The 27824-nt window shown below is 43.0% G+C and overlaps 1 protein-coding gene and 1 non-coding gene across 2 annotated transcripts in view; both read left to right on the plus strand.

Moving 5' to 3' along the window:
- CTSO (cathepsin O) overlaps positions 1-27049 on the plus strand; it is a 43275-nt gene extending 16226 nt beyond the window's left edge. Inside the window, exons 2-10 of the mRNA XM_069557015.1 lie at positions 1436-1559; positions 2712-3019; positions 10403-10508; positions 11060-11199; positions 13934-14101; positions 15906-16027; positions 21291-21454; positions 22232-22324; positions 25095-27049. Coding sequence (XP_069413116.1) covers positions 1436-1559; positions 2712-3019; positions 10403-10508; positions 11060-11199; positions 13934-14101; positions 15906-16027; positions 21291-21454; positions 22232-22324; positions 25095-25129 — 1260 coding nt within the window. The 3' untranslated portion in view covers positions 25130-27049. The remainder of the gene's footprint in view (positions 1-1435; positions 1560-2711; positions 3020-10402; positions 10509-11059; positions 11200-13933; positions 14102-15905; positions 16028-21290; positions 21455-22231; positions 22325-25094) is intronic.
- LOC138423003 (U6 spliceosomal RNA) lies at positions 24621-24727 on the plus strand. The gene has a single exon (XR_011250110.1). It is a non-coding gene; the product is annotated as a U6 spliceosomal RNA (small nuclear RNA).
- Positions 27050-27824: the final 775 nt, after the last annotated feature.

Below are 27824 nucleotides of genomic sequence, written 5' to 3' on the forward strand. Positions count from 1 at the left end.
ATCAGAGAGTGAGTCTAAAAATTCTAAGAGGCTGACCGTGACATCAATTCAGAAGACTCCTGAAAGTCGTTTTGAAAAGATTATAGCAGAAAGACCCAGGAAGCTGCCTGTGTGGGTGTGTGGCCTGGGGAGCCACACAGGACCCTGTACAAGAGAGACTCATCCTTGGTTTAATGTTCTACTGTTGCCATCCTAAAGTCCTTACTAACATTCTGTTTACACGGGACCCTGCAAATCACGTAGCTGCCCTGAAGCCAGGGAAGACAGTATTACTCACTACCTGTGACCAAAAGTGGTCCAGCTGCTCACTGTTCAAAAGCCATCAGGCAGGTGGAGGCTAGGTTGGTGAAAAGGAATTTGCCTTTGGATTCTGGCAACCTTTGGGGAGGGCACATGCCTGTCCAAAGGCCACCCCCTCCACCCTACCCCCCACACACATACACCAACAGTCAGGGGGCAAGAAATTTTATAGATGGAGGGAGGGGGCTACATACAGAAACAGCACAGTTAGCTCTGACCATCACCTTGAAGTTGGTTATTGAAGGTCTGACCAGTGTCATCTTGCTTGTTTTAGGTACAGTTAATCTTCAGTTTCAGGGTCAGTTTGTTTCCATTTCTTCAGGCCAGTTCTCAGAACTGTGGCAGCTACTGTCAAGGCTACAGTCTGGTCATCACGCAGTTAACTTCTCTCACCTGGTGGGGGTTTCAATATCTTTAGAACAGCTCACACGCTATGGTTTAGTGTGTGTGTGTTAGTCGCTCAGTCGTGCCCGGCTCTTTGCGACCCCATGGACTGCAATTCACCGGGTTCCTCTGTCCATGAGATTTTCCAGGCAAGGATATTGGAGTGGGTTGCCATTTCCTTCTCCAGGGGATCTTCCCAACCCAGAAATCGAACCCGGGTCTCCTGCACTGCAGGCAAATTCTTTACCGACTGAGCTACAAGGGAAGCCCCAATCTAAAGCCCTTGAGAAGGAACAAAACGTCCTTGACTTTGCTTACTAACTGAACTATTATTGCTTTGTCCTGTCAGACTGTTTTCCTTTGGGTCTGCATTTTCCCACTTCTCTGATTAAACTTCTTCTTTGGCTAAAGTTTCTTCACAGACAAAGGCAGACAGAGGTCATGAGGAACAAGAACCATAGGGCCCTGCTCTGTTTCAGTACTATTCACTGTGCAAGGAAATGAGCAGAGATAAAATGACCAGGAAAGTATGAATTTTCCCTGGGAAAGATACCCTAGCCTTCTCTTCATGTCCCTCTTGAGTTAGGGGAGCGGAGAAACAGCAGCAAGTTTGGTACACTGCTTGCTGTTCCAAACAGGAACCCTGATGCCACCAGCAGCAGGCCCAGGAGATGGTTAGAAAAGCAGAATCGGGACCGACTCCAGAACTCCTGCATTAGAATTTGCATTCAACGTGCACTTTAAATTTGAGAAACAAATCTGTGCCCTTCCAAAAGCCATCCTGGACACTGATGACAATGCACGTTACAAGTGGCCTGGTCTCCTTGTTACTACTGAACTCAGGTCGCAGCTGCTTGCAGCTCAAAAGCCAAGAGGCAAGTGTGAACAGAAAGGAAAGGTGCTTTAATCAGAAAAGCCAGCATTCTGGGGAGAAGGTGGATTCATGTCCTGAGATGAACTCCAAAGATTTTGAGCAGTCATGGTACGTTTTCAAGGGAAAAACGGATGGGAGCAGAGAGTCTCAGTAAGTCAGGGAAGCAGGAGGGTGGGTTCTGTGTGGTCCTCCATAGCTGCAGGCTGGCTGACTCTTCAGATGTTATCTTGCCTGTGTGATCCACCAGCAGGACTGCTCAGGGGGCTGTTCTGGGTAGAAAGGGAGCCACTCTTTAGCCATGAAGTCTTCATTCTTATCTCTTTTTATCTAGAAGAATCAATAGGTCAGGCTAGGTATGGTGTGCATTCAGGAGAGCATAAATCAGGAGTTAGTTTTGATGCCTAAGGATCTCATTCCTACAATTAGGTTTTTAGCGAAAGAGCCACTTTCATCCTTAAAGGGGACCTTCCACCTTCACCAGAAAATCCTTAACTGGAAATGCTGCCAGATTGGGATGTTAACTGATTTGAACATTACTTCTGTTGTGTCTATGGTCCATTCTCTAGGATTAAGTTGATATGAAGTGAAATGACTTAAAAAAATAAATGAAAAAAAAAATAAATGAAAGAGAGAAGAAAACGTGAAGGATGGGTTACTATGAACTAAGCTGAACAGGGGGAAAGCAGTGTAATGATAATAAGAGGGGAAAAGCTACCTTTAAAACAAAATAGTTGATAAATCAAGCGTTTAAAACGCGCTGGGCATCTTACAAAGCGTTTGAAATACTTTATTTAAATTTCAACACAAATGTAAGAAGTGCTACCTTCAGAAACTGATTTCCAAATTTTGAACTGGCTATGATCTAAATCGTCAAAACGTGGTGTATTATTTTCACAAGTGTGTTTTGATACGCAATTATAAACACCTGCTGAAAGAATGTCTATAAATTCACAAGCATTTTGGAATTGGGTTCCTAAAGTCAGGGCTCATCACAAAGAGAAACAGAATTAGGGTCCTTCGGATTCCACTGTTGCCTGCATCCTTCCATCTGAGATGGAAAAGAAAAAAGATAAAACTTCGACTTGACGCAGGAAGTGCAGGTCACACAGCTGTCTGCACTGTCACACTTCCGAGTAAAGAGGCTCTTTCCTAGCAGAAGTGAAACTACCCCAGGGCACACGGTCCGGGGCAGGTGCTCGCACTGAAAACAGCGTGAACCCTACAGCTTGCAGCCTACCCGACATCCGGGCTCAGAGCCGCCAGGAACGAGGGGGCGTCGCCGTCTCAGCCCCACGCCCCGCCCCGGACCCGCCGGCAGGGAGGAGCTCGAAACCGAAGAGGAAGCGCGGGATGGAGCTGCGGCGCCTCTGGCTGCTCTGCTGCTGCTGCTGCTGCTGCTGCTTGGGCTCCTGCGCCGCCCTGACCCCGCCGCTCGGCCGCCACCCGGCCGCCGCCTTCCGGGTACCGCGCACGCCCGCGGGTCCCTTCCCGCGCTGCCAGCCCCGGGCTGGGTGGGGCGGAGGGGCCGCGTGGGGCGGAGGGGCCTCGCGAGCCCCACCCACTCCCACCTCCGGGGTCGCCGGCCCCTTCCGGTCCCGGGGCGGAGGGAGGAGCACTTGAGCTCCACACCCCGGAGTCTCCCGTATTTTCCAGCCCGGGGCTAGGCTGGGTGGGTCCGAGGTGCCACTCGAGCCGATCCCGTCGGGTTACCTGCCCCGTCCTTTCCCGGGGCGAGAAGTGGGGCTGGGGCACCTGAGCTCCACACCGGGACGGGCGGGGGCGGGCGTGGGGAGACTCTCAAGTCCCGTCAAGTCCTGGGGCTGAGGGGCCACGCGAGTGCCACCCGCGGGGTCGCTTACCCTGTCTGGTCCCGGGGCTGGGAGAGGGGGCACCTGAGCTCCACCGCGAGCACGCCCCCCTGTCCCCGGGCTGAGCGGGCTGGAGGGGCCACGCGAGCACCCCCAGAGAATACCTGCGCCGTCCTTCCCAGCGGTGGGGGCGAAAGGGGTGGCACTCGAGCGCCATCCCTAGGGGGTCGCCTAAACTCAGTCCGGTGACGCGCCCGGGTTCCAGACCGGACTCCGTCCCAGGGTTTCCCAGGGCATGCTGACCCACAGATTGGTCCTCCAGGAAGGATGGGTGCCTGAGGGTTTATATGGTACGTCCCAAGTTGCCCACTGATTATGTCCAAAGTGAAAGTGGAAGTGAAGTCGCTCAGTCGTGTCCGACTGTTTGCGACCCATGGACTGTAGTCCACCAGGCTCCTCCGTCCATGGGATTCTCCAGGCAAGAATACTGGAGTGGGTTGCTATTTCCTTCTCCAGGGGATCTTCCCGACCCAGGGATCTAATCCAGGTCTCCTGCATTGCGGGCAGATGCTTTAACCTCTGAGCCACCAGGGAAGCCTGATTATGTCCAAGGTGGTCCTAATTGAAAGGCACAGCCCCCGGGCGTTCTCTCAGCCTCCCCAGACTGTGCATTTCAGGGACTGGAACCAGAAGTAGGCGGAAGAAACCTGGCCGTTTTCCGGAGGGGAACACTGATCACCTCCTCCTCAAATCAGAATTTTATCCAGAGCTCAGGGAATCCTGCCCATTTATGATTATCCTGAACCCTGGCTCCTTGAACTACCCACCCTAAAAGTTCACCTGACTTGGTGGAGACTGATTTAGAGAAGGGTGTAGTGTTTAATTTACTTTTCAGATTATTTTGAAAAGGCTTCATAATCTCAGATGGCACCCCAGCGTTAAAACTCAGGAGCACACCAGTCGGCTGAGCTTATCAGTGTTTTTCCTGAAACCAAGGAAGCTGCAAGAGAGAATGATTTAGAGTGGACCTCAGTGTGTTCTATTAATAGTATCCGATACTATCTAATAGTTTTAAATTGTGAGAGGTCATTATCATGGTTTAATTTTGCTGTCAAAGAAAGTTCATTCATTCCTAATCAGGAAGTATGAAGTCAGTAATCCTGCTGCTTATTGGAGTTGTATTTATTCTTTTTCCTGGTATTTTATTGAGGTTTGCCAGGGATTCTGAGGCTGTGCTCCCTTCTACCTCTCCTGCTGGTCCCCTGAAGCCACAGTGTGTGGGAAGTGCCAACCTCACCTGAGTCTATTTGTATTTTTGCCCAAACCAAGATATATATTTTTTTTAATCTCCTACTTACTGCTCTAGCTTTCAAAACCAGAAGCACTGGTATAATTGCTTGAGAACAAAGTTTTTGTGCTGTATTCTCTTCCTGCCCTGAGCTTAGTGACATGTGATGGTGAAGTAAACCCCTTTGGGAGAAAATAATCAGTCCTACCTATCCTGGTGATGTGTTTATTGACTGAAGAAATAAAAGCGCTGCCATCCTCCTCAAAAATATATTTGGGGATTGGAATCACAAGGAGGCAAGAGTAATGAATATATCTTAAATATGTATTATTTGTATAATTCATAGATATATGTGCACTTGTTCATATTATATAGTTACTCATACTAGAGGCCCTACCCAGACAATGGCAGCTAGGAAATACAGCTAGCTCATGTGAGAAGTACAAGAGTGCTTGTTGGAAGATAGAATTTCTGTTTTAGGTGGAGGAGGGCAGAGTGATAAAGATTCTGAGCACATTTTAAAAATCTTGAGTGGAGAGAGCCTGAAAAATTTCCAAAGCAATTGCCCCTCGTGGGACTTGACTTCATGAGATGTTGGTGACTCCTTTCCACACCTGCTGGAAACTGGGTTTGAGCATTGATGGCTGTTTGAACCTGGGGCAGACTAGGTAGAAACGGCCTTGCTTGAGCATTAGGAAGCCTCCCTCTGCCCCAACAAGAGAGACTAACATGTGTTGTGACTGATGCTCAGTATAACTCTGGAAAACTTTACTCCTTAAAATTATGTCAGATTAAGAGTTGGTTAAGTTGAAATTCTCTGCTTACCTATCTGGGGTAAATTATGTACAGATTCTAGAAAATTCCCTGGCTCCATAATCAAGTTAAATTTTTTTTTAATGTTTAAAAATTAAAATAGAGTTATAAAGTACAGTCTGTGTTGTGCTAGGGAGAACCAATAGGTTTTAGGGTGAAAAGTAACAAATACCGAGGGCCAGGAGGTTTCCTAAATTCACTTCGAATATTCCATGAGTGGAAGTTAGGTGGAATCTGTAATCCTTGCTCACAAACTGTCATTCAGTTACTGCTGGGTGAAGACCAGGCCCCTCCTGGGATGATTATGGGATGCCTCTCAGGATAACTGACAGGAAAGGGGGAAACAGCACCCAGCTCCCACCTTTTCACTCCTTAGAAGCTTCTGGTGCTCAGGAAGCCCCTGCTCTTTTTCAGCCTGTTCCTCAGGCTGGAACCCAGCTGTGCACTGACCTTTACTCATGCTCCCTATCTGACCAAGAGCAGCTGGTCTCCTGACCGCTTTGGGGCTACAAACCCATTAAGGGAACCAATGATAGCTGTATGTACTCACTTCAGAATAATGTTTATATGCCAGTGCACATGTGATTTTGCCTAAAATTTCAGAAGCTTCACGTTTAAAATGCTTACCTTAATGATACATGTGCCAGTTTTAAAAAAATTAAATTATGCATACTTAGAGGCATGTTTCTTTAAATAGATCATTTTGTGATGAATGATCCTAAAGAATGAGCCACAGTTTGCTATTAACAGCCCCTGAAGATCTGGATTATTTCCTCCAAATAAACTTTATCCAGAATACTTTAAACCACAATTTTTATCTAACTGAAACGTTAAGAGGTGAAATTGATGTAAAAGACTCTTGTTCAGTTGGCAATTTCTAATGGTTCTAGCTTAATGCATATACTGCCAAAATTAAAATATACCAGAAACTTGAAATCTTGGCTCAAAATTTATTCATTCATTTGTTCATCTGTCCATCTATTTATCTAGTACTTTAACATTTACTATATAATGTGGGCTTCCCTGGTGGCTCAGATGGTAAAGCGTCTGCCCACAATGCGGGAGACCTGGGTTCGATCCCTGGGTGGGGAAGATCGCCTGGAGAAGGAAATGGCAATCCACTCCAGTATTTTTGCCTGGAGGATCCCATGGACAGGGGACCCTGGTAGGCTACAGTCCATGGGGTCGCAAAGAGTCAGACATGACTGATGCCTGTATAATGTGCTGACTTTAAAAATAAAAAGCACAATATAAGGGTTGCAAGTTAATTTTTGTTTGGGGCAAAATGAGAACTATAGCATGGGAGACTGCATCTTAGATAGCTCCGAGAAACTGCTCCAAAGAGGTAGCAGGGGAGTTCAGTATATATGTAATTTTAGTGAAAAGGGAGTACATGCAGTCAAGCACATATTTTTTGTAGAAGGTTTCTGCTAATCATGAGGAGCAGATGTTATCATGTAGGAGATGCAGAAATTGGGCTCATAAAATCGGCTTCTGAAGATACCTCTTGAAGAGCTGTCCTGCCAACTTTTCCTTGAGCACAGGGCACATCATTTCTGATCTTCACACAGAACTTCTTTCAGGGGGTATTGAAGGTCAGCAGCTGCAATGGCACATGATTTAATTCTTGTAGAGGAAGATGGCAAGCACCTGTGGCAGGTGCCAATTTGTAGTTGATAATGAGATGGTCTAGGTTTTCTGATTGATTCAGTGGGGAATAAGACACAAATGGATTCTGTTAGAAGTTGGCCTCTGGTCAGAGTAGGCATTTCATCAATTCCTTCTGTCAGGTTGATCAAGTTTCCTTTCATTCACTGCTGAGAGTCCTTATGAAAGGATTATGAATTATGTCAAGTGCTTTTTCCGCATCTATTGAAAATATCATATGGTGATCCTGTTTTTATTCCATGAGTGGGGGGAATTATGTTGATTGATATTCAAATACTAAACCAATGTAGTCTCTTTTAATGAACCTCACTTGGTCATGCTCTATTGTCTTATAAATTTTTGAATTTGATTTGCTGATTTTTTTTTTAAGGATTTTACATCTACAGTCATGAGGGCTATTGGTGTATATTTCTCTTGCCATGAGGTGTTTTTGTCTGGTTTTGGAATCAGGCCTTATGTAACCAGCTGCAAGGGGTTCCCATGAATGTGTGTGTACAATTGGTATTGGCATTTCTTTTTTAGTTATATGGAATTCACCAGTGAAGCCATCTGGGCCTGGAGTTTTCTTTGTGGGATGATTTTCAGTTAGGAATTTAATGACTTTAGTTGATAAAAAATTGTTCAAATTCTCTATTTTTGTTATATCCAGATTTGGTGATCTATGTCTTCCTTGGGGGTTGTCCATTTTGCATAGGTTATCAAACTCGTTGGCCTCAAGTGCTAAAAATATGATTCTTCTAGTGCCTGAAGCATCTTTGTCGCCCTTCTTTCATTCCCAATAGTGGTGATTTATTATGTGTCTTCTCTTCTTTTTTCTTTATCACAGGAGTCAGGACTGAGAAAGTGCAGGGAGGGGCTCAGGGAGAGCATCTGACTAGAGCAAAGCTCTAAGTGGAGAAAAGGGGGAGAAAGGGCGTGGGGGATGTGCCCTGGACACCTTGCAGGCCAGGGCAGGGTCAGGAATCCGTGGGGATGCATTAATCACAAACCAGCCTTCAGGGGAGCCCCTTCCCCTAGTAAGACACCTGAGTGCCTGGTCATGGGCCAGGTTTTGGGAACCTGGACCTCCTCGCTGCAGTCTGTCTGTGAGGCCCACCCTTGTGGCTGCCATGTACTTTCCTGTGTGTCCATAAAGGTCCTACACCCTCAGGATGTCCATCATCCCTCCAACTCACAATGAAGTCCAGGAGATGTCTTTAGGACCAAGGAACCCTCTAAACTGCTCAGCAGTTTACAGTCACTGGCTTATATTTGTCACATACTCGCTTTGTAATTCAGTTCTGTTTTTAGATGTATACATCTTCTTCCCAAATTAAAATCAAAGCCTTGCTTCATCAAGATTATCTTTTGAATGCCTGAAACTCGATAACTGTTGATAATTTCATAGATTAGCAATCTTACCACAAATGCTCAGTAAGGAAAATATGATCATGATAAATCCCAGGAATGATTTGCTTAAAAATAAACAGCTTATGCCATTTGTAGCAATAAGAATGACCCTAGAGATTATCATACTAAGTGAAGAAAGTCAGACATTGAAAGACAAATACCCATATCACTTATATGTGAAACCTAAAAATGAACTTATATATAAGCCAGAAATAGACTCACAGACATAGGAACCAAATTTACGGTTTCCAAAGGGTAATGGGGTTGGGTGAGGTATAAATTAGGAATTTTGAATTAATGATATACACTACTATATATAAAATTGATAACCAAAAAGTTCCTACTGTATAGCACAGGGAACTGTATTCATTATCTTGTAATAACCCATAATGGAAAACAGTCTGAAAAATCATTATATATACATATGTAAAAAACATAGCTTAGAGCTATCAAGGGCATGATGTATATAAAATATAATTACGCGTTATTCAACAAAAAGTGCTAATTAAGCATCTGTTGTGTGCCAGGCATGTGCTCAGTGAGGCAGAAACAGCAACGAATAAGACCAGCCTGGCCCTCATTTTGCTTACAGGTTTATGAGACAGACACCCAATAAACATATAAGTGAACAAGCAAGTTTAGAGTAGCTGAAGATAGAAACTTAAGGAATGGTGGTCTCCTGAAGTTGTATTTACTCCACAGAGTTAGTTCAGCTCAGTTCAGTTCAGTTCAGTCACTCAGTCGTGTCCGACTCTTTGCGACCCCATGAATCGCAGCACGCCAGGCCTCCCTGTCCATCACCATCTCCCAGAGTTCACTCAAACTCACGTCTATCGAGTTGGTGATGCCATCCAGCCATCTCATCCTCTGTCATCCCCTTTTTCTCCTGCCCCCAATCCCTTCCAGCATCAGAGTCTTTTCCAGTGAGTCAACTCTTCGCATGAGGTGGCCAAAGGACTGGAGTTTCAGCTTTAGTATCATTCCTTCCAAAGAACACCCAGGGCTGATCTCCTTTAGAATGGACTGGTTGGATCTCCTTGCAGTCCAAGGGACTCTCAAGAGTCTTCTCCAACACCACAATTCAAAAGCATCAATTCTTTGGCACTCAGCTTTCTTCGCAGTCCAACTCTCGCATCCATACATGACCACTGGAAAAACCATAGCCTTGACTAGACGGACCTTTGTTGGCAAAGTAATGTCTCTGCTTTTCAGAGTTGGTTAGTACTAGCAAATTGAAGCTTGTTTGTGTAAAAGATGAGTCTAACATACTTATCACAAAATTCAAAGTGGAGGAATCTGTAAACAAGGATCTAATTTTCTCTTCAGACAGACAAACCGAGTCATCTTCTTGGGACATTTCCAGGATTGAATCTCTTTCCCAAAGCCTTTTACCCAAATGAAATAGAGATCTCTGTAAAGCCCAGATAGAACCACACTGATTTATCCATTAGTTATTTATTCCTTTTTTCATGCTTCATTCATTGTGCTGAGATAAAGATATAGATCACATAAGCATTTAGTGGTTACAATTCCTACTAGTGTCTGGTATTTGTTTGCAATTTATTTTCTTTTTTCCACTATGTTAAATAAGCATATTTAGTGCTTTCAAATGCTTGGTAAAGAGGAATTATAAATGGATAAGACATTCCTTTCCCAGCCTCAGAAATTATTCCTGAAGTCAGATAGTATTTTTAATACAAAACATTTATAAATCTAATCTATTATCTTAGATAACCTTTCATTGTGATCCACAAGAAATAAATCAAGCTTTTACTTTTGCATCTGAAAACTATTTCTAAGTCAGTTATATGCACATTGCTCCAGAAAGTTAACATAGTTGATAGAAATTAGTGTGGTTTTTTTTTTTTCTTCTTCTAGGAAAGTCTTAATAGACAGCGATACTTGAATTCATTTCCCCATGAAAACTCCACCGCCGTCTATGGAATAAACCAGTTTTCATATTTGTTTCCTGAAGAGTTTAAAGGTATGGGTTCTGGGGTTATTAGCTGATTAGTTTCCTGATTTTAATTTTTTTCCTTAATTCTTGAGAATCTTCAGTTGTGAAGTTAGTAAACTGAGTAATAGTTAACAGTGATTAAATGCTTAAAAGTCTCAAGCAAGTACCTGGTGCTGACATTGGAGAAATAAGCTCATGGCCACTTTCTTCTAATGATCACTTAAGAACGAAATACCATAAATGCAGACATTTCCCTGTGGCTCTGAAGAATAACAACTCATCCCTCATCCAGTTTTCTATGCTATTTCTGTTCATGACCCCCCTGGTTATGATAAAACAGATGATGTCAATTATACTCATTTTTTATTGACCAACTTCTCTCAAACCATTTCATGTGACAACCCGGCCCTATTGGGAGAATTCTCATCTTTTATAGCTTTGTCTACTCCATTCCAATTATGGAAAAGAATAAAAAGCAGACTTTATCAGAAGCTCCACTGTTTCTGTTGAAACATCCCTCTGAAAGGAATCCCTGTAATATAATGTTGGTTGTCCTTTCATCTTGTGTGTGTCCTCAGCTATTTATTTAAGAAGCAGCCCTTCCAGGTTTCCCCCATTTCCAGCAGAAGAGTACACGTCCATCTCCAACCTGTCTTTGCCGTTAAAATTTGACTGGAGGGATAAGCATGTCATCACCCAAGTGAGAAACCAGAAGACGGTATGTCTTAGGTTTTTTTTTTTTCTTTTTAATCACTTTAGGATGGGAGTCACTTTTGGGGTCAAATTCAATCAAACTTGTGATGGAACCATCCTTTCAGTAGGTAAATTCACACCTCGGTCATCACAGAACGATGAGACCAGCAGGCCACCGCCCCCCACCCCCCGGAGGGAGGAGGCGCTGTTAGGCCCAGCTTCACTCGGCCGAGCTCTGCGGGTGTCCCTCCCTGCCTGCCTGACCCCCACTCAGCATGCAGACTCAGGGCTGCTGCCCGGTTTCACGGTTCCCAGGACTCTGCAGAACAGTGGGTGGAAGGCTGAAGGAGGTGAACTTGACCAAGTTAAGTAGCTCCAAAGGGAAACAACCCAAAATCAGGCACCTGGTCCCTCAGTGCTCCCTGAACCCTTGGGTCCATCCCTTGAGCTCCTTCAGAGACCCTGCCCCCAGCCCCACCCCTGCAGAATCGCACATGTTTTATCTGTGGTCCTTAAAAAAGCTGTCAGATCTGCTTTGATATGACATAGACGTTCCTGGAAATTACCAACTGTGCAAAATCATAAAATGGAAATGAAAGGGATTGTAGGAGAAATGAGGTTAAGACTCCGCACTAAAAATTCATGACACGTTAAAAAGAAAAAGAACAAGAAAGTAGTAAAAGTAACAGCACAGTTTTACCTGTGTTAAATGATAAAGAAATGTGTAAGTCCTGCAGTAAATGCAGCCATTTACCACCATGTGATATCACTTATATGTGGAATCTAAAATATGACACTAATAAACTTATCTATGAAACAGATACAGACTCACGACATACAGAAGAGACTTCCTCTTGCCAGGGAGGAGGGGTATAAGGGGATGTAGTGAGAGTTTGGGGTTAGCACATGCAAACTATTACATATAAAAATGGATAAACAACTAAGTCCTACTGTACAATGCAGGAAACTATATTCAATATCCTGTGGTAAATCAGAATGGAAAAGAATATGAAAAAGAAAGTGTGTGTGTGTTTATATATAACTGACTCACTTTGCTGTACAGCAGAAATTAATACTACATGTAAATCAACTATACTCAATGAAAAGATAAATTTAAAAAATGCAGCCATTTACCTTGCAGAAGTCCTGCGTGTGCCTGTGAAGATTATCTGGAATCAGAGGGAAAGCAGAACCCCAGATGCTGGTGGGGTGCTCATGGCCCACAGTGAGCCATCGTGCCGGCAAACATTTGAGGACAGGTGTGTGTGCCCTGCACCCCTGCCAGGCACAGGGAAGTCAGCTTACCAGTAGAAGTTGATCCCTACAGGGATGTGGTCTCAGTTTGTCTGCAGTGGGAACCTCAACAGGTCACTCAGCATCCTCTTGTAAGGCCAGCATTTTGGATCCAACAGTTCCCCAGTGACCATCTCATTAAGATGAGATCATTTTTGTTTCTCAGATTCTGCATTTGTTGTTGTGGATTGAAATTACCACCATATCATATGCTTTATTACTGGGTTCTAATGAAGAGTGATGCAGTCTGAAACCCAGTCTATGCAGGAAGCACTCAACGGTGTCTTAAAGTAGAACTTTCATTTAGGAATCTTTGTACTAAAGGAAAGATGTTTTGAAGCAGCCACCACCCTCTTGGGGCAGCAGTAGGTGGGTGACCTGGAGCAACCTTTTTCCAATGCAACCTGGAGCATTTACCTTTTTCAAAGGGTGCAGAGCCTGCAGTAGCATCCCTTAGTGAATGCTGTACTCTCCACATGCCCTGGAGCTAGAGGTGTAGATAAGGCCACACGAAATCCCTCAGAACTTCACTCCCCAAGGACCACCAGCTGCCCTTCCTCTCTTTCCTGCAGCACCTGGTCCTAGGATTAAGGTGGTTCCACCCAGTTTCAAATCCCACTCTCATCTCTGCCTTTCCTGCGATTCTTCTTTCTTATGTGAAAAATCTTCATCCCTTTCATTCCTTTGTTCTAGTTTAGCCAATAAAAGCAAGTTAAGAGACGCAGAGTCAGAGAAATTGTTAGTATTTCAATGGGGAACGATTGCTGTGGGCTCCTATAATTGGGACATTACCTGTGCATTCATAATCCTGATAGGCTAACAAGTCATTCATCCAGGTCCTATGCTTATCTGTTAATGAGAACAAATATGCACCATGCACCCCGGCTCTGCTCACCTTTTCCCTGCCTTCTGCCCTTGGAGGGGAGGTGTTGGAGGGCAGAGCAGAGTGTCAGGGGAGAAGCACACACACACTTTTTCATATTTTTTCCCTGATGGTTTATCACAGGATATTGAATATAGTTCCATGTACTGTACAGTAGGAGCTTGTTGTTTATCCATCCTATAAGTAATAGTTTGCATCGGTTAATCCCAAGTTCCCTGTCCACCCCTCCCCCACCCCCTCCCCCCTTGGCAACTACAAGTCAGTTACCTATGTTTGTGCTGACTTGTTTTTTTAAAAAGAACGTCCAAGTGTTTTCCTAATCTCTAAAGTTCACTTTTATTTTGCAATGTCTAACTTGCAATAGTGATACTACCAATTTACTTTTAATAAATAGTATATTTTGATGCTTATAATAGAATTTAATTGAAAATCAGCAGGATTAGCATTTATATTCTGTAGGCCTCCAGATTCTGCTCACATGATTTGATCATTTGTGTTGTCAGAGATGTCGATAGACGTGATTTGCACATTGTTAGATAACAAATATCATTCCATTTCTGTTTCTATCATCATTCTATCTCAGTGTGGCGGATGCTGGGCTTTCAGCGTGGTAGGTGCAGTGGAGTCTGTGTGTGCGATAAAAGGGCAGCCCTTGGAGGTGCTGAGTGTTCAGCAGGTGATAGACTGTTCTTACAGCAACTACGGCTGCAACGGAGGATCCCCGCTCAACGCTTTGTACTGGCTCAATAAGGTGAGTGGCTCTGCAGTCTTTTAAGCTGCTTGTTTACTGTGCGTTCAGTCGGTCATTTACTAAATAATATTTTCAAGTTTGGAAATGTAGCTAACCAGAGCTTGAATTAATCCAGAGATTTCCCATATATCTGACTATGTATATCTAGAAATGAGGTCTTTAGGAGGTTATTGAGGTTAAGTGAGGTCTTAAGGGGCTTCTTTGATGACTTAGCAGTAAAGAATCCTCCTGCAATGCAGGAGACATAGGAGATGTGGGTTCGATACATAGGTTGGGAAGATCCCCTGGAGGAGGAAATGACAACCCACTCCAGTATACTTGCCTGGAGAATCCTATAGACAGAGGAACCTGGCTGGCCACTGTCCATAGCATCGCAGAGTTGGACACAACTGAAACAACTTAGCACGCACACATGAGATCAACAGCCCGGGGCCCTAATTTGATAGGACTGTGACAGAAGAAGAGAATGAAAAGGGCAGGGTCTCTGTCTCCTGTGTGAGGACATGGTGCGAAGGTGGCCGTCTGCACCTCAAAGAGAAAGTTCTCACCAGACGCTGACCCTGCTGGCACCTTGACCTTGAACTTCCAGTGTCCACAACTATGTGAAAATAAATGTCAGTTGTTTAAGCCCTCCACCCCAAAAAATAAGAATTACTTCTGTGTAGGTCAGCCATTGGAGAAGGCAATGGCACCCTACTCCAGGACTCTTGCCTGGAAAATCCCATGGATGGAGGAGCCTGGTGCTGCAGTCCCTGGGGTCACTGAGTCGGACACGACTGAGCAACTTCACTTTCACTTTTCACTTTCATGCATTGGAGAAGGAAATGGCAACCCGCTCCAGTGTTCTTGCCTGGAGAATCCCAGGAACACAGGATCCTGGTGGGCTTCCATCTATGGGGTTGCACAGAATCAGACACGACTGAAGCGATTTAGCAGCAGCAGGTCAGCCATCGAGAGAGAAACCAAAGTGTGAAAAATCTTACCTGCAATCTCTGTTCAGAAAAATATTTATGTTTACTCCCTAATATTACTTGGTAATTGCTTTTTTTGCAGATGACCCATCTTTTTTTAAAATGACAGCGTATGGTTATTCATTTCCATAGAACTTCTGAATGCCCAGGTTAAAAGGGGATTAGAGGTCAGCTGGTTGGGTGCCTCTGTGTAGATGCAGAACTGAGCCCTGGGAGGTGAGACCCCATTGCCAGGTCAGTAGCTGAGATGGGCAGCACCCTAGTCCTCTCCCCACCTCCCACCCACCCCCAGCACACACCCTCTGACACTGTCCTGGTCCAGCAGCAGTGGCGTAAAGCCAGCGATGAAGGTGCTGCTGTGTACTGTGAAAAGCTGTCAAGACAGAGTTCCCAAAGTTGAGCATCCCTCTCTTCTTCGTTTGCTGTGTCTGGAGTCACCGCCAGATGAACAGCAGAGAGAGTGGATGGAAGGATGCTTGTGAGCATAATGCACGACCTCAAAGGCTTGATAACCCAGAGCCAGAGCTGTAGAAGGAAGATGTTTATGCTCTTGAACCTTCAGGAGAAAGATGACCAGACTTTATTATCAAATCAATGGAGGTTCCAGGAATAGGAGATATAGAGAAAGCAGGAGCAAAAGACAAAGACAAACAGAGTTTAATTACTTAGGCTGTCCATAAAAAAACACTTAAAGTTTTAACTTAAGATTTTCATAACTCAAAGAACCCAGATAATGTGACCAAGTGGAATCTTAGACTCCCTGTAGTAAGTTCTGTTTGATCTTTGACACAACCATGTGACATAGATCATGTTGGATGATTATTTTCTTTCAGCTGCAAGTCAAGCTGGTGAGAGATTCAGAATACCCATTTCAAGCCCAGAATGGCCTCTGCCGTTACTTTTCCGACTCACATTCTGGATCTTCAATCAAAGGTTATTCTGCATATGACTTCAGGTAAATGTCTCCTTCTCTTGTGGGTTTCCCTCTATTTCTCAAGTTATTATCTACTGACTACTTGGAATTAATAAATTAATTGGCAGCGTTGCTGCATACTTTTAAATGTTTTAAAATACACTTGATTCCCTGGTGGCTCAGATGGTAAAGAATCCGCATGCAATGCAGGATACCAGGGTTCTACCTCAGGGTCGGGAAGATTCCCTGGAAAAGGGAATGGCCACCCACTCCAGTATTCTTGTCTGGAGAATTCCGTGGACAGAGGAGTTTGGTGGGCTACAGTCCATAGGGTTACAAAGAGTCAGACACAACTGAGCGACTAACACTTTTATTAGAGAGATGAATTGGCAGTCACCATGGAGGCCTGTGGATGTTGTTTCTTAAATATGATCTACTTTTTTTCCATATCTCTACCAACAGAAATAAGGCAATTAAATCAACACATTTAAATTCCTTTGAAGGTATAATTGATACTTAGCACCTCCTACCAAGTTTCAGTGTCACAATTACCCTTAGCGCATTTCAGTCTTACTCTTGAATTAATAATAATAAAAAAACCTTGCTTTCTGTAGAGTCTGAAGCTAATGTCAAGCAGTCTTACTTACCAAGAAGCATTTTTGAACCCCCTCTCTGTTCTCTATATTGTTCAAGTCATTGACTGTAAGAAAGATATAAAATCAAGTTTTCCTATTAGAGGCAAGTAGACAGAGTATAATGAGGCAGGTGACGAGCTCATCCTGCAGGCGTGATGGGACGCAGGGGTGGGTGAGGAAGGGACTTGTGTGGGAATGGGAAGGGCATGATGACTTGGGGTGAATTCAAGGGAAACAATCATTTAAAAATGCTTTAAAAACACATGGCACTCAAAGCCAGCTAAAGACCCATTATGACCATTTTTTTTTTAGTGCAAAATAGGTGCTCAGAGATGAGAAACAGAACCATCCAACTCATTATTTAGAAGTATGAAGGAAGCTTTGCACAGGGTTTTGAAACAGAGAAAGCAAAAAAAAAAAAATTAAATTTGGCTAAAGTAAAGACTGGTCTACTACTTACTGAATATAAAAGCATCTCTGGGTCTAGATGGCATGTCCCTATGGAGTCTGAAAGAAATCATGAGTGACTCTGGATCCTTGAACAAAGTGGAACCCACACCAGCAGCCATGTGTCTGAGGACGGGCTGACCGTCCCCTCAGTTCCCAGCTGCCAGAGCAACTCACCTGACAGCTCAGTCCCCAAGGGCAGGATGCACAGAATCGTGATAAACGGGCAGGGCCACTGAGCACAGTGGTCCCCACCTCCCGTGAGGGTGAAGATCACAGGCTTTCTAAATGAGCAAGTGAGCCCCTATGCTGCCAGCTCCTGGAGAGTCTAAGATGAGTTGTGTGCACAGGAACTTCCTGAGGATCACAGTGTGATCAGAGAGAACTCAAGGCACCCCTTGTCACAAGGAGCAGATTGAGAAAGTTAGGAAGAAATGAGAGAATAATGGCATTGGGCTACTTTAGAGAGAGAGAGACAAAGCGAAGGTGACTGCAAGATTCATCTGTCCTTGGATCAGAAGGCAGAGGCCACTGTGAAAGCCCACCCCCCCATCACACAGAATATTAAACTCTAAGAACATGGCGCCAAGCTAACCACATTAGACTCTCTTTGCAAAAATACCTTCCTTTGATTTATTCATTCGTTCAGATATTTACTGAACCATTTCAGGTTCTGGGGATTTGGCAGTGAACACAGCAGACAAAAGCTCTGCCCTCTGGACTGTATTTTAGTGATAGAGACAAGCAGTAAACCAAAGAAATAAAAATATGAATGGTCTGCTAGATGAAATAGTTTTAGAGAGAACTAAACAGCCATGAGGTGAAGAGAAAACAACAGGGGTAGGGGGTTGCAGTCTCAGGAAGGGGTTCCTGGAGGATGTAACATTTAGTGAAGATTTAACCCTGCAGGCACCTGGGGAAACACAGCTCCTGGCAGAAGGGATTGTATGTGCAAAGGCCCTGCAGCAGACATAGGTCTGGCATAGCTGTAGAGCAGTGAGGAAGCCGCTGACTGTCCTGTCCTGTCGTGTTGTGTCATGTCATGGAGAGACACACTAGACTGTAGGGGATGAGTGACAGAGGTCATCAGGGGGTGATCTTGGGGCAGTATTGGAAGAATGATCTTAGACATATTAGATGGAATAGAGAATAAAGCCCCACAGGGCGTATTGAGGGATATTTGTGAGGATAAGAGAGGAGAATGTCAGGGAGGACTCTAGGACTTTTGCCGTGAAAGACTGAAAGAATGGAATTGCCAGGCAGGAAGTTGGAGAGTCTAAGACAGAAATAGAGAACAGCAGGTCCACGTGAGACAGACACATAGAAAGTAATCCCAGGAAGCTGGGAGGAGGACTAGGGTGTGAAGCAGAACCAGAGAGCCGAGTGTCCTCAGGAAACAAGTTAGTCCTGGGGGTAACCGGGCCCTCAATCCTACCAGGACCTCCGGAGATGGGCAGAATATGCATGTCAGAAATGATGCCCCAGCCGTGTTGGTGTACATCATCTCCCAGGAATTTCCCCTGACCTCTATTTTTATCATCGTGCTCTCTTAGTTTTTTAGTATTCCCAGACAACACCAGCCCAGATCATAGCTATCAGCCAAAAAGTTCACAAAATTGTCTGCTAACTCTGAAAATATGTATTTACATAGAAAACCCTTCTGAATCCAAAAAGCATAATCTAGCCTTAAAGCAGAATGATCATTCATACACAGGCTGCCTCCTGCATTTTTGCTCATCAGACCTCAGGAAAAACATTTCAGAAGCCAAACTAGAATATGACCATGACTAAATAAATAAAAAGGGAAAGAACCTGTCACGTATAACTATGGACAGAAAAACTAGGATGCCATAGGGAAGATGAAGTGTAAATCCATGCGCTCATCCAGGGTCTGTAACAGGTAGGACTCACCCTAATCACCAAATCTTTGTGACAGTAACGTTTAGGAGAATTCTTAAAGACTGCAGGATTTGTCTCTTACTGATCTGTGAAAGTAATAGTAAGCTCATGGAACAAGGTTTGGTAATATGATAGTAACTCCATATTGGGCTAAAATGGATATAAAGATATTTTTTTGAATATATTGTAACTTGTTTCTGGCCCACACCTTTCTGAAAGATGAGTGACAACAGCTCTGGGGCTAAATGGAGCCTTTCCCTGGAGCCTTTCCCTGCTAGTCTAGACCACAGGTGCCCTCCTATTTCCTGTTTTTCAGCAACTATGAAATCTTTTTCCTGGTCCTCCCTCAAGCAGAGACCATAACTAAACTGTTTCCATGACCCCATAGCATTCACCACCTCTGCAATTCCCTCAAACTTCTCTCTTTCATCCTTCTCCTTCCCTCACACCATCTCTGTAAAATGATCTTTGATTTTACTGGAATAATTTACTGGATAGCTTTTGTTATCTCTAAAAAGTGGAGGCAGTTGTCTTCTGGTTAATATGGAGATTATCGTGTTGGTCTAGAGAAGGCAGAATAGCAACCCACTCCAGTACTCTTGCCTGGAAAACCCCAAGAACAGAGGAGCCTGGTAGGCTGCAGTCCATGGGGTCACAAAGAGTCGGACACGACTGAGCGACTTCACTTTCACCTTTCACTTTCATGCATTGGAGAAGGAAATGGCAACCCACTCCAGTGTTCTTGCCTGGAGAATCCTAGGGATGACGGAGCCTGGCAGGCTGCCGTCTATGGGGCCGCACAGAGTCAGACACAACTGAAGCGACTTAGCAGCAGCAGCATCATATTTGTCATAGTTGCATTACAAAACATTCTGCAAGTTTAAATAAAATAGACGTTATACACTAAAACCTATGCTGAAGAAAACTAATTTATTAGATAACTTAGAAATGAAAGAAGGACACAATGTTTATTATAAACCTGGGGTATAACTTGCGGGTTAGGCAGGCTATGAAATCTATGCCTATAATTGTGTCTTTATGTTGATTCCGAAGGTGGATGTGGTGGCTGTGGCGTGAAACTGGAATTTGAACCAACTCTGTGGAACCTCAAAGCCCATACCCTATCATGTTCTCCTCCAGAATTTTATAATTTTGACTCTCTTTAATGAAAACCAATTATTTTTACAGCAGCAAAAATTAGAAATGCCTGCTTGTAAATCTCCAAAAACATTGTCTCCTCAACAGATAATGTGAGTGATTGTTTAGAATGAACTTGTGGTTTCTATTTCAGCAAATCCCATTGATAGGCACTCATATTTTTCCCTCATCTTTGGACACAATATCCCCTTGATAGAAACCGGTCTCCAGCTGGCAGGATGAGGGCTTATCTACTCTTTCTAGCCACTAATCCTCCATGCTTTGCTACAGCAATAAACTATCAAATGCTATCTTAATGGGCCGAAATATCGGTAACTTGGTTTCAGTGTCCTGCACCCACAAAGCTGACCTTTAAAAATGCAACTAATGGTTTAATTATGTACTTTTAAGATTGATGAAGGCTGCATGTTATGTAACATCAGACTTTATCAATTCGGGTCCAGGTGGGAAGGCAGAACTGCATGCCCTGTTCTCTTTCCAGTTCAGCCCTAGTTCTCCTGGCATCTTAACATCCCTCGCGCCCTATAACTACACTCCCCGCCCCCTACATTTTTGGGTAACTCTTTTCTGTAGTTTTCTTTATTTGATATTCACTAACCTAGGCTGTCTGCTCTCTTGATTTTTACTTGGTGTGGCAGAGGTGATGAGATATCACCACATCCAGGCTTTCCACTCTCCTTATTAAGAGAATCCTTATATTTTAGCATGGTACTTTGTCCACCAGCTATAAAATTTAATTTCCCAACTTTCTTAAAACTAACCTTGGCCGTGGGACTGACATCCAGCCAGTGAGACACATGCAGATGTGTGCAGAATGTGTGATCGCTTCTGAGATCTCAACAGGGACATCGCACCTCCCCTTTCTACTTCTTACTGTCTGAAATATATGAGTGAAATGGCTGGCACTCTAGCAGCCTTCTTGAACCGTGAAGTGATCTTGGGAATGGAATCCTCATATAAGAAGAACCCAGATCCTGGTGTCCTGGAGCCCCATAGCACTCCTGGACTGCCAGTCTTCCAGACTTCTTACAGCCTCCATTGTTGAGAACTTGATAATTGCCACCAAACCTACTCCTTGCCATATACAGATTAAATACATCACTTTTGTAAAATGTTTTTACCTTGGAAACTAAACTTCTTAACTAAATTTGTTTTTCTTTTGATAGTGGCCAAGAAGACAAAATGGCAAAAGCACTTCTTGCCTTGGGACCTCTGATAGTGGTGGTAGATGCCATGAGCTGGCAAGATTACCTGGGAGGCATCATACAGCATCACTGCTCCAGCGGAGAGTCAAATCACGCCGTCCTTGTAACGGGCTTTGATAAAACAGGTGCGTGCTGGTGAGACGTGACTGATTGCTTTGCAGCTTGAACTCCAGGTTGACACGTGATTCCATCCTTTAAAATGCTGAAGCTTGGTCCTCTTACATCTAAGTTCTCATGAGCTTTACAACTCTGCCCTAAACTTCCAGGTATACACGCCCTGCAGATCCCTGGTCAATTTTTGGTAGATGCCGTGTTAAAATGACACTGAATTCTTGATCTAAATATTGGACATTCTCCATCTGCAATGTTTAGGATAATTTCTGGGAAAAGAGAAGTGCTTATTATTTCATCATACTTATCAGTTCTTTTCCTTTCCTTTTTTCAAATTGCTTAGAAATGTGTATATATGTGTGTTTTCATTTTATGTATTAAATGTAACAAGCAAAGTGAATTCAAACCGCTTTTCCATTGATTGCAGTGTGACACTAGTACAGTTCAGTTTACTTGGCTAGTTTGTTAGCATTTTCTTAGGGGTTTTTTTGTATATTTGTTTTCTTAAAACCACTCTACTTTTCAGAAAGTGTTCAGTCATGTCTGACTCTTTGAGACCCCATGGACTATAACCCACCAGGCTCCTCTGTCCATGAGATTTCCCAGGCAAGAATACTGGAGTGGATTGCCACTTCCTCCTCCAGGGGCTCTTCCTGATTCAGGGATCGAACCCACGTCTCCTACGTCTCCTGCATTGGCAGGCAGCTTCTTTACCACTGTGCTACCTGAGCTTTAAGTGAACATTCTTTCACCACAGCTATGTTCTCCAGGGTCTGATTTATATTTTGTAGGAAGTATCCCATACTGGATTGTACGGAACTCCTGGGGAACTTCATGGGGCATCGATGGCTATGTCCGTGTGAAAATGGGAGGAAATATTTGTGGTGAGTCTTGAACTGATATTGAAAATTCCTGGCTCAATGTCAAGAAAGAGACTGAATAGATTAAAATTATAAGTCTGTCCCATCCATAGTATCATCCAGGGTTTTCAAACCACTGTTACAGTAATTATGGTCATCCTTTAGCTAATTGATAAAAATAAAATAGTATTTTTTTAAATAAGACACTACTACACATATTCATGTTTTTAAAAGGGACTATAGTAAAAACCAATGTAATGAGCAGAACATTATAAGATATAGCAATAATTTACCAAAGCTAACTGCTTCCAAAAACCCACTTAAGAATCTGAACTTCTCCAAAATTTTCCAAATTTTTATAACTATATGACTATTTAATGCATTATAATGCCTACCTTAGGATCATCAAGAATCACTTTTTCTTTGTATCAAACTGAATGAAAATCTGAGTATTAGTGTTGTTTCAGATTTAATATACCTCTTGCCACCTATAAAATTCTAGCAAAAAATTCTGTTCCCTGGAATTGAGAGGCTTAAGAAAATACCAGACACACTCTTTTGTTGAATAATAACATTTTTATTAAGGAACAACAAATTTAAGTAGCTATTGAAGTATTTTAAATGTATTCTAAAAATCTATATTCAAACCCTATTCTAAAACTTTTGATCTGGAAAATCAGCAAGTTTTCTGAATTGAGTTGATCCAAACTATATTATGTATGAGATCAGTTATCTAATTTCTCATTAGTTCTAACAAATATACAACTTTTTAAAAGTTGTGGTATGCCCCAGGTTGTAATATTTGTGATAAAATGATAGTCATTTTTAGATGTTTTTATAATTGATTTGGCATTGCTACTGAAGTGGATAAAATATGAAACAGTGGTCTGTTGCCCGTAGACCACTGGAGCACAGTTCTCTAGTTCAAATGCAGTATTTGCAAAGAGAAATTAGAGCAATGAAACAAATATGCTAATTTAAGCCACTCCTCTTGAATAGGACCAAATAGAGTTTTTAGCTGAGGAATAGTTTACTGAAGTTCTTATGATAAATTCTTAGTTAAAAAAAAAAAGTTATGGAAAATTTTGAGAGCATATATATTTTTTTGCTTCTTCATATATATTTATATGTTACTTTGGCTGGACTGGGTCTTCTATTCAGCCTGCAGGCTTTGTCTTGCTGTGGCACGTGGTGGCTTCTCTAGTTGCAGAGCGTGGGCTCCAGAGCAGACTGGCTCAGTAGCTGCGACATGCACACTCAGTTGCTCCACAGCAAATGGGATCTTGACTCCCCAACCAGGGATTGAACCGAAACCCTCTTCATTGCAAGGGCATATTCTTAACCACTGGACCACCAGTGGTTAAGTGGTGAGAGCTTATATTTTGATTCAACCTAGTGACAACAGCGCCATTGTTCCACTAACTGGTAACTGGAGCGTTGCAGCCAGAGCACCAGACTCCAGCCACGCCTCTCCTTTCAGCATCCCTGAGGGGCTTTGCAAGTAGATGTGGTTCCTGAACCCTTGCTACCTCCAGTTTATCTCTGACTGTGGAGTGTGGTGCCTGCATCTGGGCTGAGGGGCGGCTGCTGTTAAAGCTCTAGAAGGAGAGTTGCAGGAACATAATTCAAACACTGGTTCATCTTCACGTCTATCACAACTCTGTTCCCTGCCCCCACTTCTCCCAGCCGCCAGCTACAAAGGGTGGTTGGGGTCATTTCTTTCTGTTCTCCAATTAAGTCTGCACACCCTGCCTGGTTAGTCATTACATAGGAGCCCACATCCTTTCTGAAAGTGTTTCCTGAAAGTTAAATCCCTGATACTATCACATTACTCTCATGAACAACCACCGAAGGCAGATGGCAATTCTGTGGCCCCAAGAAATTTTAGAGACACAGCTAATCACACAAATCCAGTCTTTAAATAGGATGTTTCATCGCTTCCACCATGGCATTGTGATCTGTGCTCTTTCATGCTAAGGAAGCATAGCACACTTGTGACTGATTGAAATTTTGTTAAAGTTCAAGTCTTAGAATTTAAAGGTTTTAAGTTATATGTAAAATAATCCTATAAATTATTGTATTGCCTCTAAAGTATATATGAGTGCGTTCCATATTTCAGATACATTCATCTGTTCAGTTGATGAGTTGTTTTGAGTTTTTTTTAATAGTTTCTTGAAATAAAAACATTAAGCATTTCTGTCTACTTTTGAGGTTGCCATGTTTATATGGACAGGTAACTAGAACCAGTAAGCTGTTTTCTTGGTAGATATTAACTTTCTGAACCCAAATCAAAACTGTTTTAATATTTAAAAGACACATAGTACTCACTTCAGCAGCACATTTACTAAAACTGGAACGATACAGAGAAGATTAGCATGGCCCCCGGGCAAGGATGACATGCGAATTAGTGGAGCATTGCATATTTTTTAAACAGAGAGAGTAGCATGGAAACATATACACACCATATGTAAAACAGATAGTCAATGGGAATTTTCTGTATCACTCAGAGAACTCAAACCGGGGCTCTGTAAAAACCTAGAGCAGTGGGAGGTGGGAGGAATGGTCAAGAGGGAAGGGACATATGTAGACCTATGGCTGATTCATGTTGATGTGTGGAAGAAACCAGCATAATATTGTAAAGCAATTATCCTTCTATTAAAAATAAATTTTAAAAATTAGTGATGAAGGGTTAAATCATAGTGGTGCATAATAAGCTCATTCACGTTAGTTAAAAAAAAAAACAACATGTAAAGAAAAAATAGAGTAGTACCAATGATTTTCCTTTTTTTCTTAGGTATTGCAGATTCTGTTTCGGCTGTATTCGTGTAACATGTTTGCCAGGTTGAGAGTCGAATACAAACCTGAAGGTTCATAATGAGATCTGACACTTCATTCTTGGCGTTTCATCATTATGCTTTTGCAACTTCCCTCAGAGCCAGGTTCTAGGACCTGGTCATGTTGAAACCAAGCAATGAAAATTCTCTTAGAGAGAGATGAACTGCCCAAGCCAGATGGAAGAAGACCAGCACGATGGCCTGGGAGGAAGACTGGGAACAGTTTCCTCCTGGGAGGAAGGTCAGATTAGGAAGTGTTTTAGGTCTCTTCATTCTGAAGCATCTATTATCTGGTTTTGTTTGATTGCTGTTTCTATTTGTCATTTGTTTGTTTTTAATGACATATTTCAAACAGGATTAAGGAGAGGATAAACAGTCCTTTTCCTTTATGGGACACAGTCACCGGCCTCCGCTGCCCCTACGCACAGGAACAGCCAACCTAGAACTGCGTGTGCCTGTCATAGAGGTGTTCCCAGCCTGCCAGAGGGAATTTCATAAGAGTTGTGAAATGCCAGTTGCTTTATCCCCCAAAATGGTGCTCACCCCTTGACCTGTGCAGAGGTCATGTAGAAAGAGCCAAAAAGACAATCACTTTTTAAGACAAACAGTTGATTGAAACAAAGTAACCCATATGGCAACCATGTAATGGGAAAACCTCAAGTAGCCTTGCATGAGAGACAAATTGTTATTTGTGAATTTTCACTATCAGTAGGATTTCCATGCATTTTTTTTTAATGTGGACCATTTTTAAAGTCTTCATTGAGTTTGTTACAATATTGTTTCTGCTTTATGTTTTGGTTTTTTGACCTCATGGTATGCAGAACCATATAGCTCCAGCACCAGGGATCAAACCTGCACCCCCTGCTTTGGAAACACCAAGTCTCAACCACAGGACCACCAGGGACGTCCCTCCAGCGCTTTTTATTTCCTCCTTGGTTCTCCCTGGATTGAGGAGCAGTGGGCCTTCCTATATTTTCTCACATTTTCTCTTACTCCCAACTGTGAAACTTTAAATCTTCCTCGTGGTCTGGCTTCCCTGGCTAAAGAAGTCTCATTTTTTACCTTCTATTTCTATTTTATAACCGTTTACTTGATTCCAGTTGTCTCTAAGGCTTTATCCATGTCAGGACCTCACCTGTCTGCTCCTCTGTCATGTGGAGGCACCACTCCTTTCAAAGTTCAGTCTCAGTCATTTGAGACTATATTAGCCAAAATGTGAGCTCCCCAGCCCCTGTTTTTCCAGTTTTCTGCGTGTTTTTCAGACTCCCTTCCTAGCTACTTTTCTGTGCATCCTTTGGGCTTTCAGTTCATCCCTGGTTCTTGAGGTCATCTCCTCCTTTGCTTAGTCAGTGTGGCTGTGTAAGAACCTCAAAGTATGAAAGCTGCTTTCCTGATTGATACAAGTACAGTCGTATCACAGGAGTTAATACAGCTGCACCAAATACTACATGTTTAAGCATTTCCTCTGTAAGATTCATGATCACTCTCCAAGCTCAAGAGAACCAAAATTGTAAAGGTAGCAACAACCACTGAACACAGTTGAGACATCCACTTTTTTTCTCTCATGGTTGGCCTTTATCAGTCTCCTTATTAGAAAAAGAAAATCCACAACAGGACACTATTTCTTTTCCTTACACCAGCCAGAAACAATTTCAAGTGAATATGTGTTGACTCAGGTTGAGAAATGCTTCAGAATGAAAATTGATATTTTATTTGATTAATATTGTAAATATCCAACTGTACCAGAAAGGAATATGTCTTGATTGTCCTAGTTTGTGATACTAATTCTTGTAAAATGTAAATGATTTTCTGATATTCTTTTACAAATGATATCTTTAATTACAGAATGATGTATACTTTTCAGCTCTTGTGGATTTTTATAAAATTAATAATGAAACAATCTATATTTGACTGACTTAAGACTCTGTCCTTGTGTATAACTTACATTTTGTGAACACAGTGTTAATGTGTTTTATATTCACACAGGAGTTTCCTCAGCTCTGAATCCATATATATATTGATTTTTAAATTTTTTCTATAGACATGTTGGGCTTCCCAAATGGTGCTAGTGGTAAAGAACCCTCCTGTCAATGGAGGAGACATAAAGACAAGAGTTCGATCCCTAGGTCGGGAAGATCCCCGGAGGAGGGCATGGCAACCCACTCCACTCTTCTTGCCTGGAGAATCCCATGTACAGAGGAGCCTGGTGGGCCACAGTCCATAGGGTTGCAAAGAGTCAGCCATGACTGGAGCGATTTAGCATGCATGCACATAGACACCTTAACTACAATGTCTGTAAACCATCTCCTTTCCCTCCTTAGAGAAACACACACACACACACACACACAAAACAACTCCCCACACCTCTTAGAGTCTCTGTTTTTGGTAACATCATGAGCATTATACATTGACCCAATCAATAAAATTGAGGGAAATCTTGAGTGTTCTACCACTTCGGCTCTACCTGATCCATCACCTGATCACCTGCCACTTCTCCATCTCTTCTCTCCATCCTCCCCTCATGCATATTCTTTAGCATCTCTCACCCCCACTGCCCAGGAGTTGACCCACGAAGTCCATGTCCTTTAATCCAAGGCTTCTCAAGTTTGGTCCCCAGACCAGGAATCAGCTGAGGATGGGAAACTGTTTCACCAGTCCCCCCAGGTGTTTGTGGTGGACGGGATGTGAAT

This window comes from Ovis canadensis, chromosome 17 (assembly GCF_042477335.2).
Source record: "Ovis canadensis isolate MfBH-ARS-UI-01 breed Bighorn chromosome 17, ARS-UI_OviCan_v2, whole genome shotgun sequence".
In the NCBI taxonomy this organism is placed as follows: Eukaryota; Metazoa; Chordata; class Mammalia; order Artiodactyla; family Bovidae; genus Ovis; species Ovis canadensis.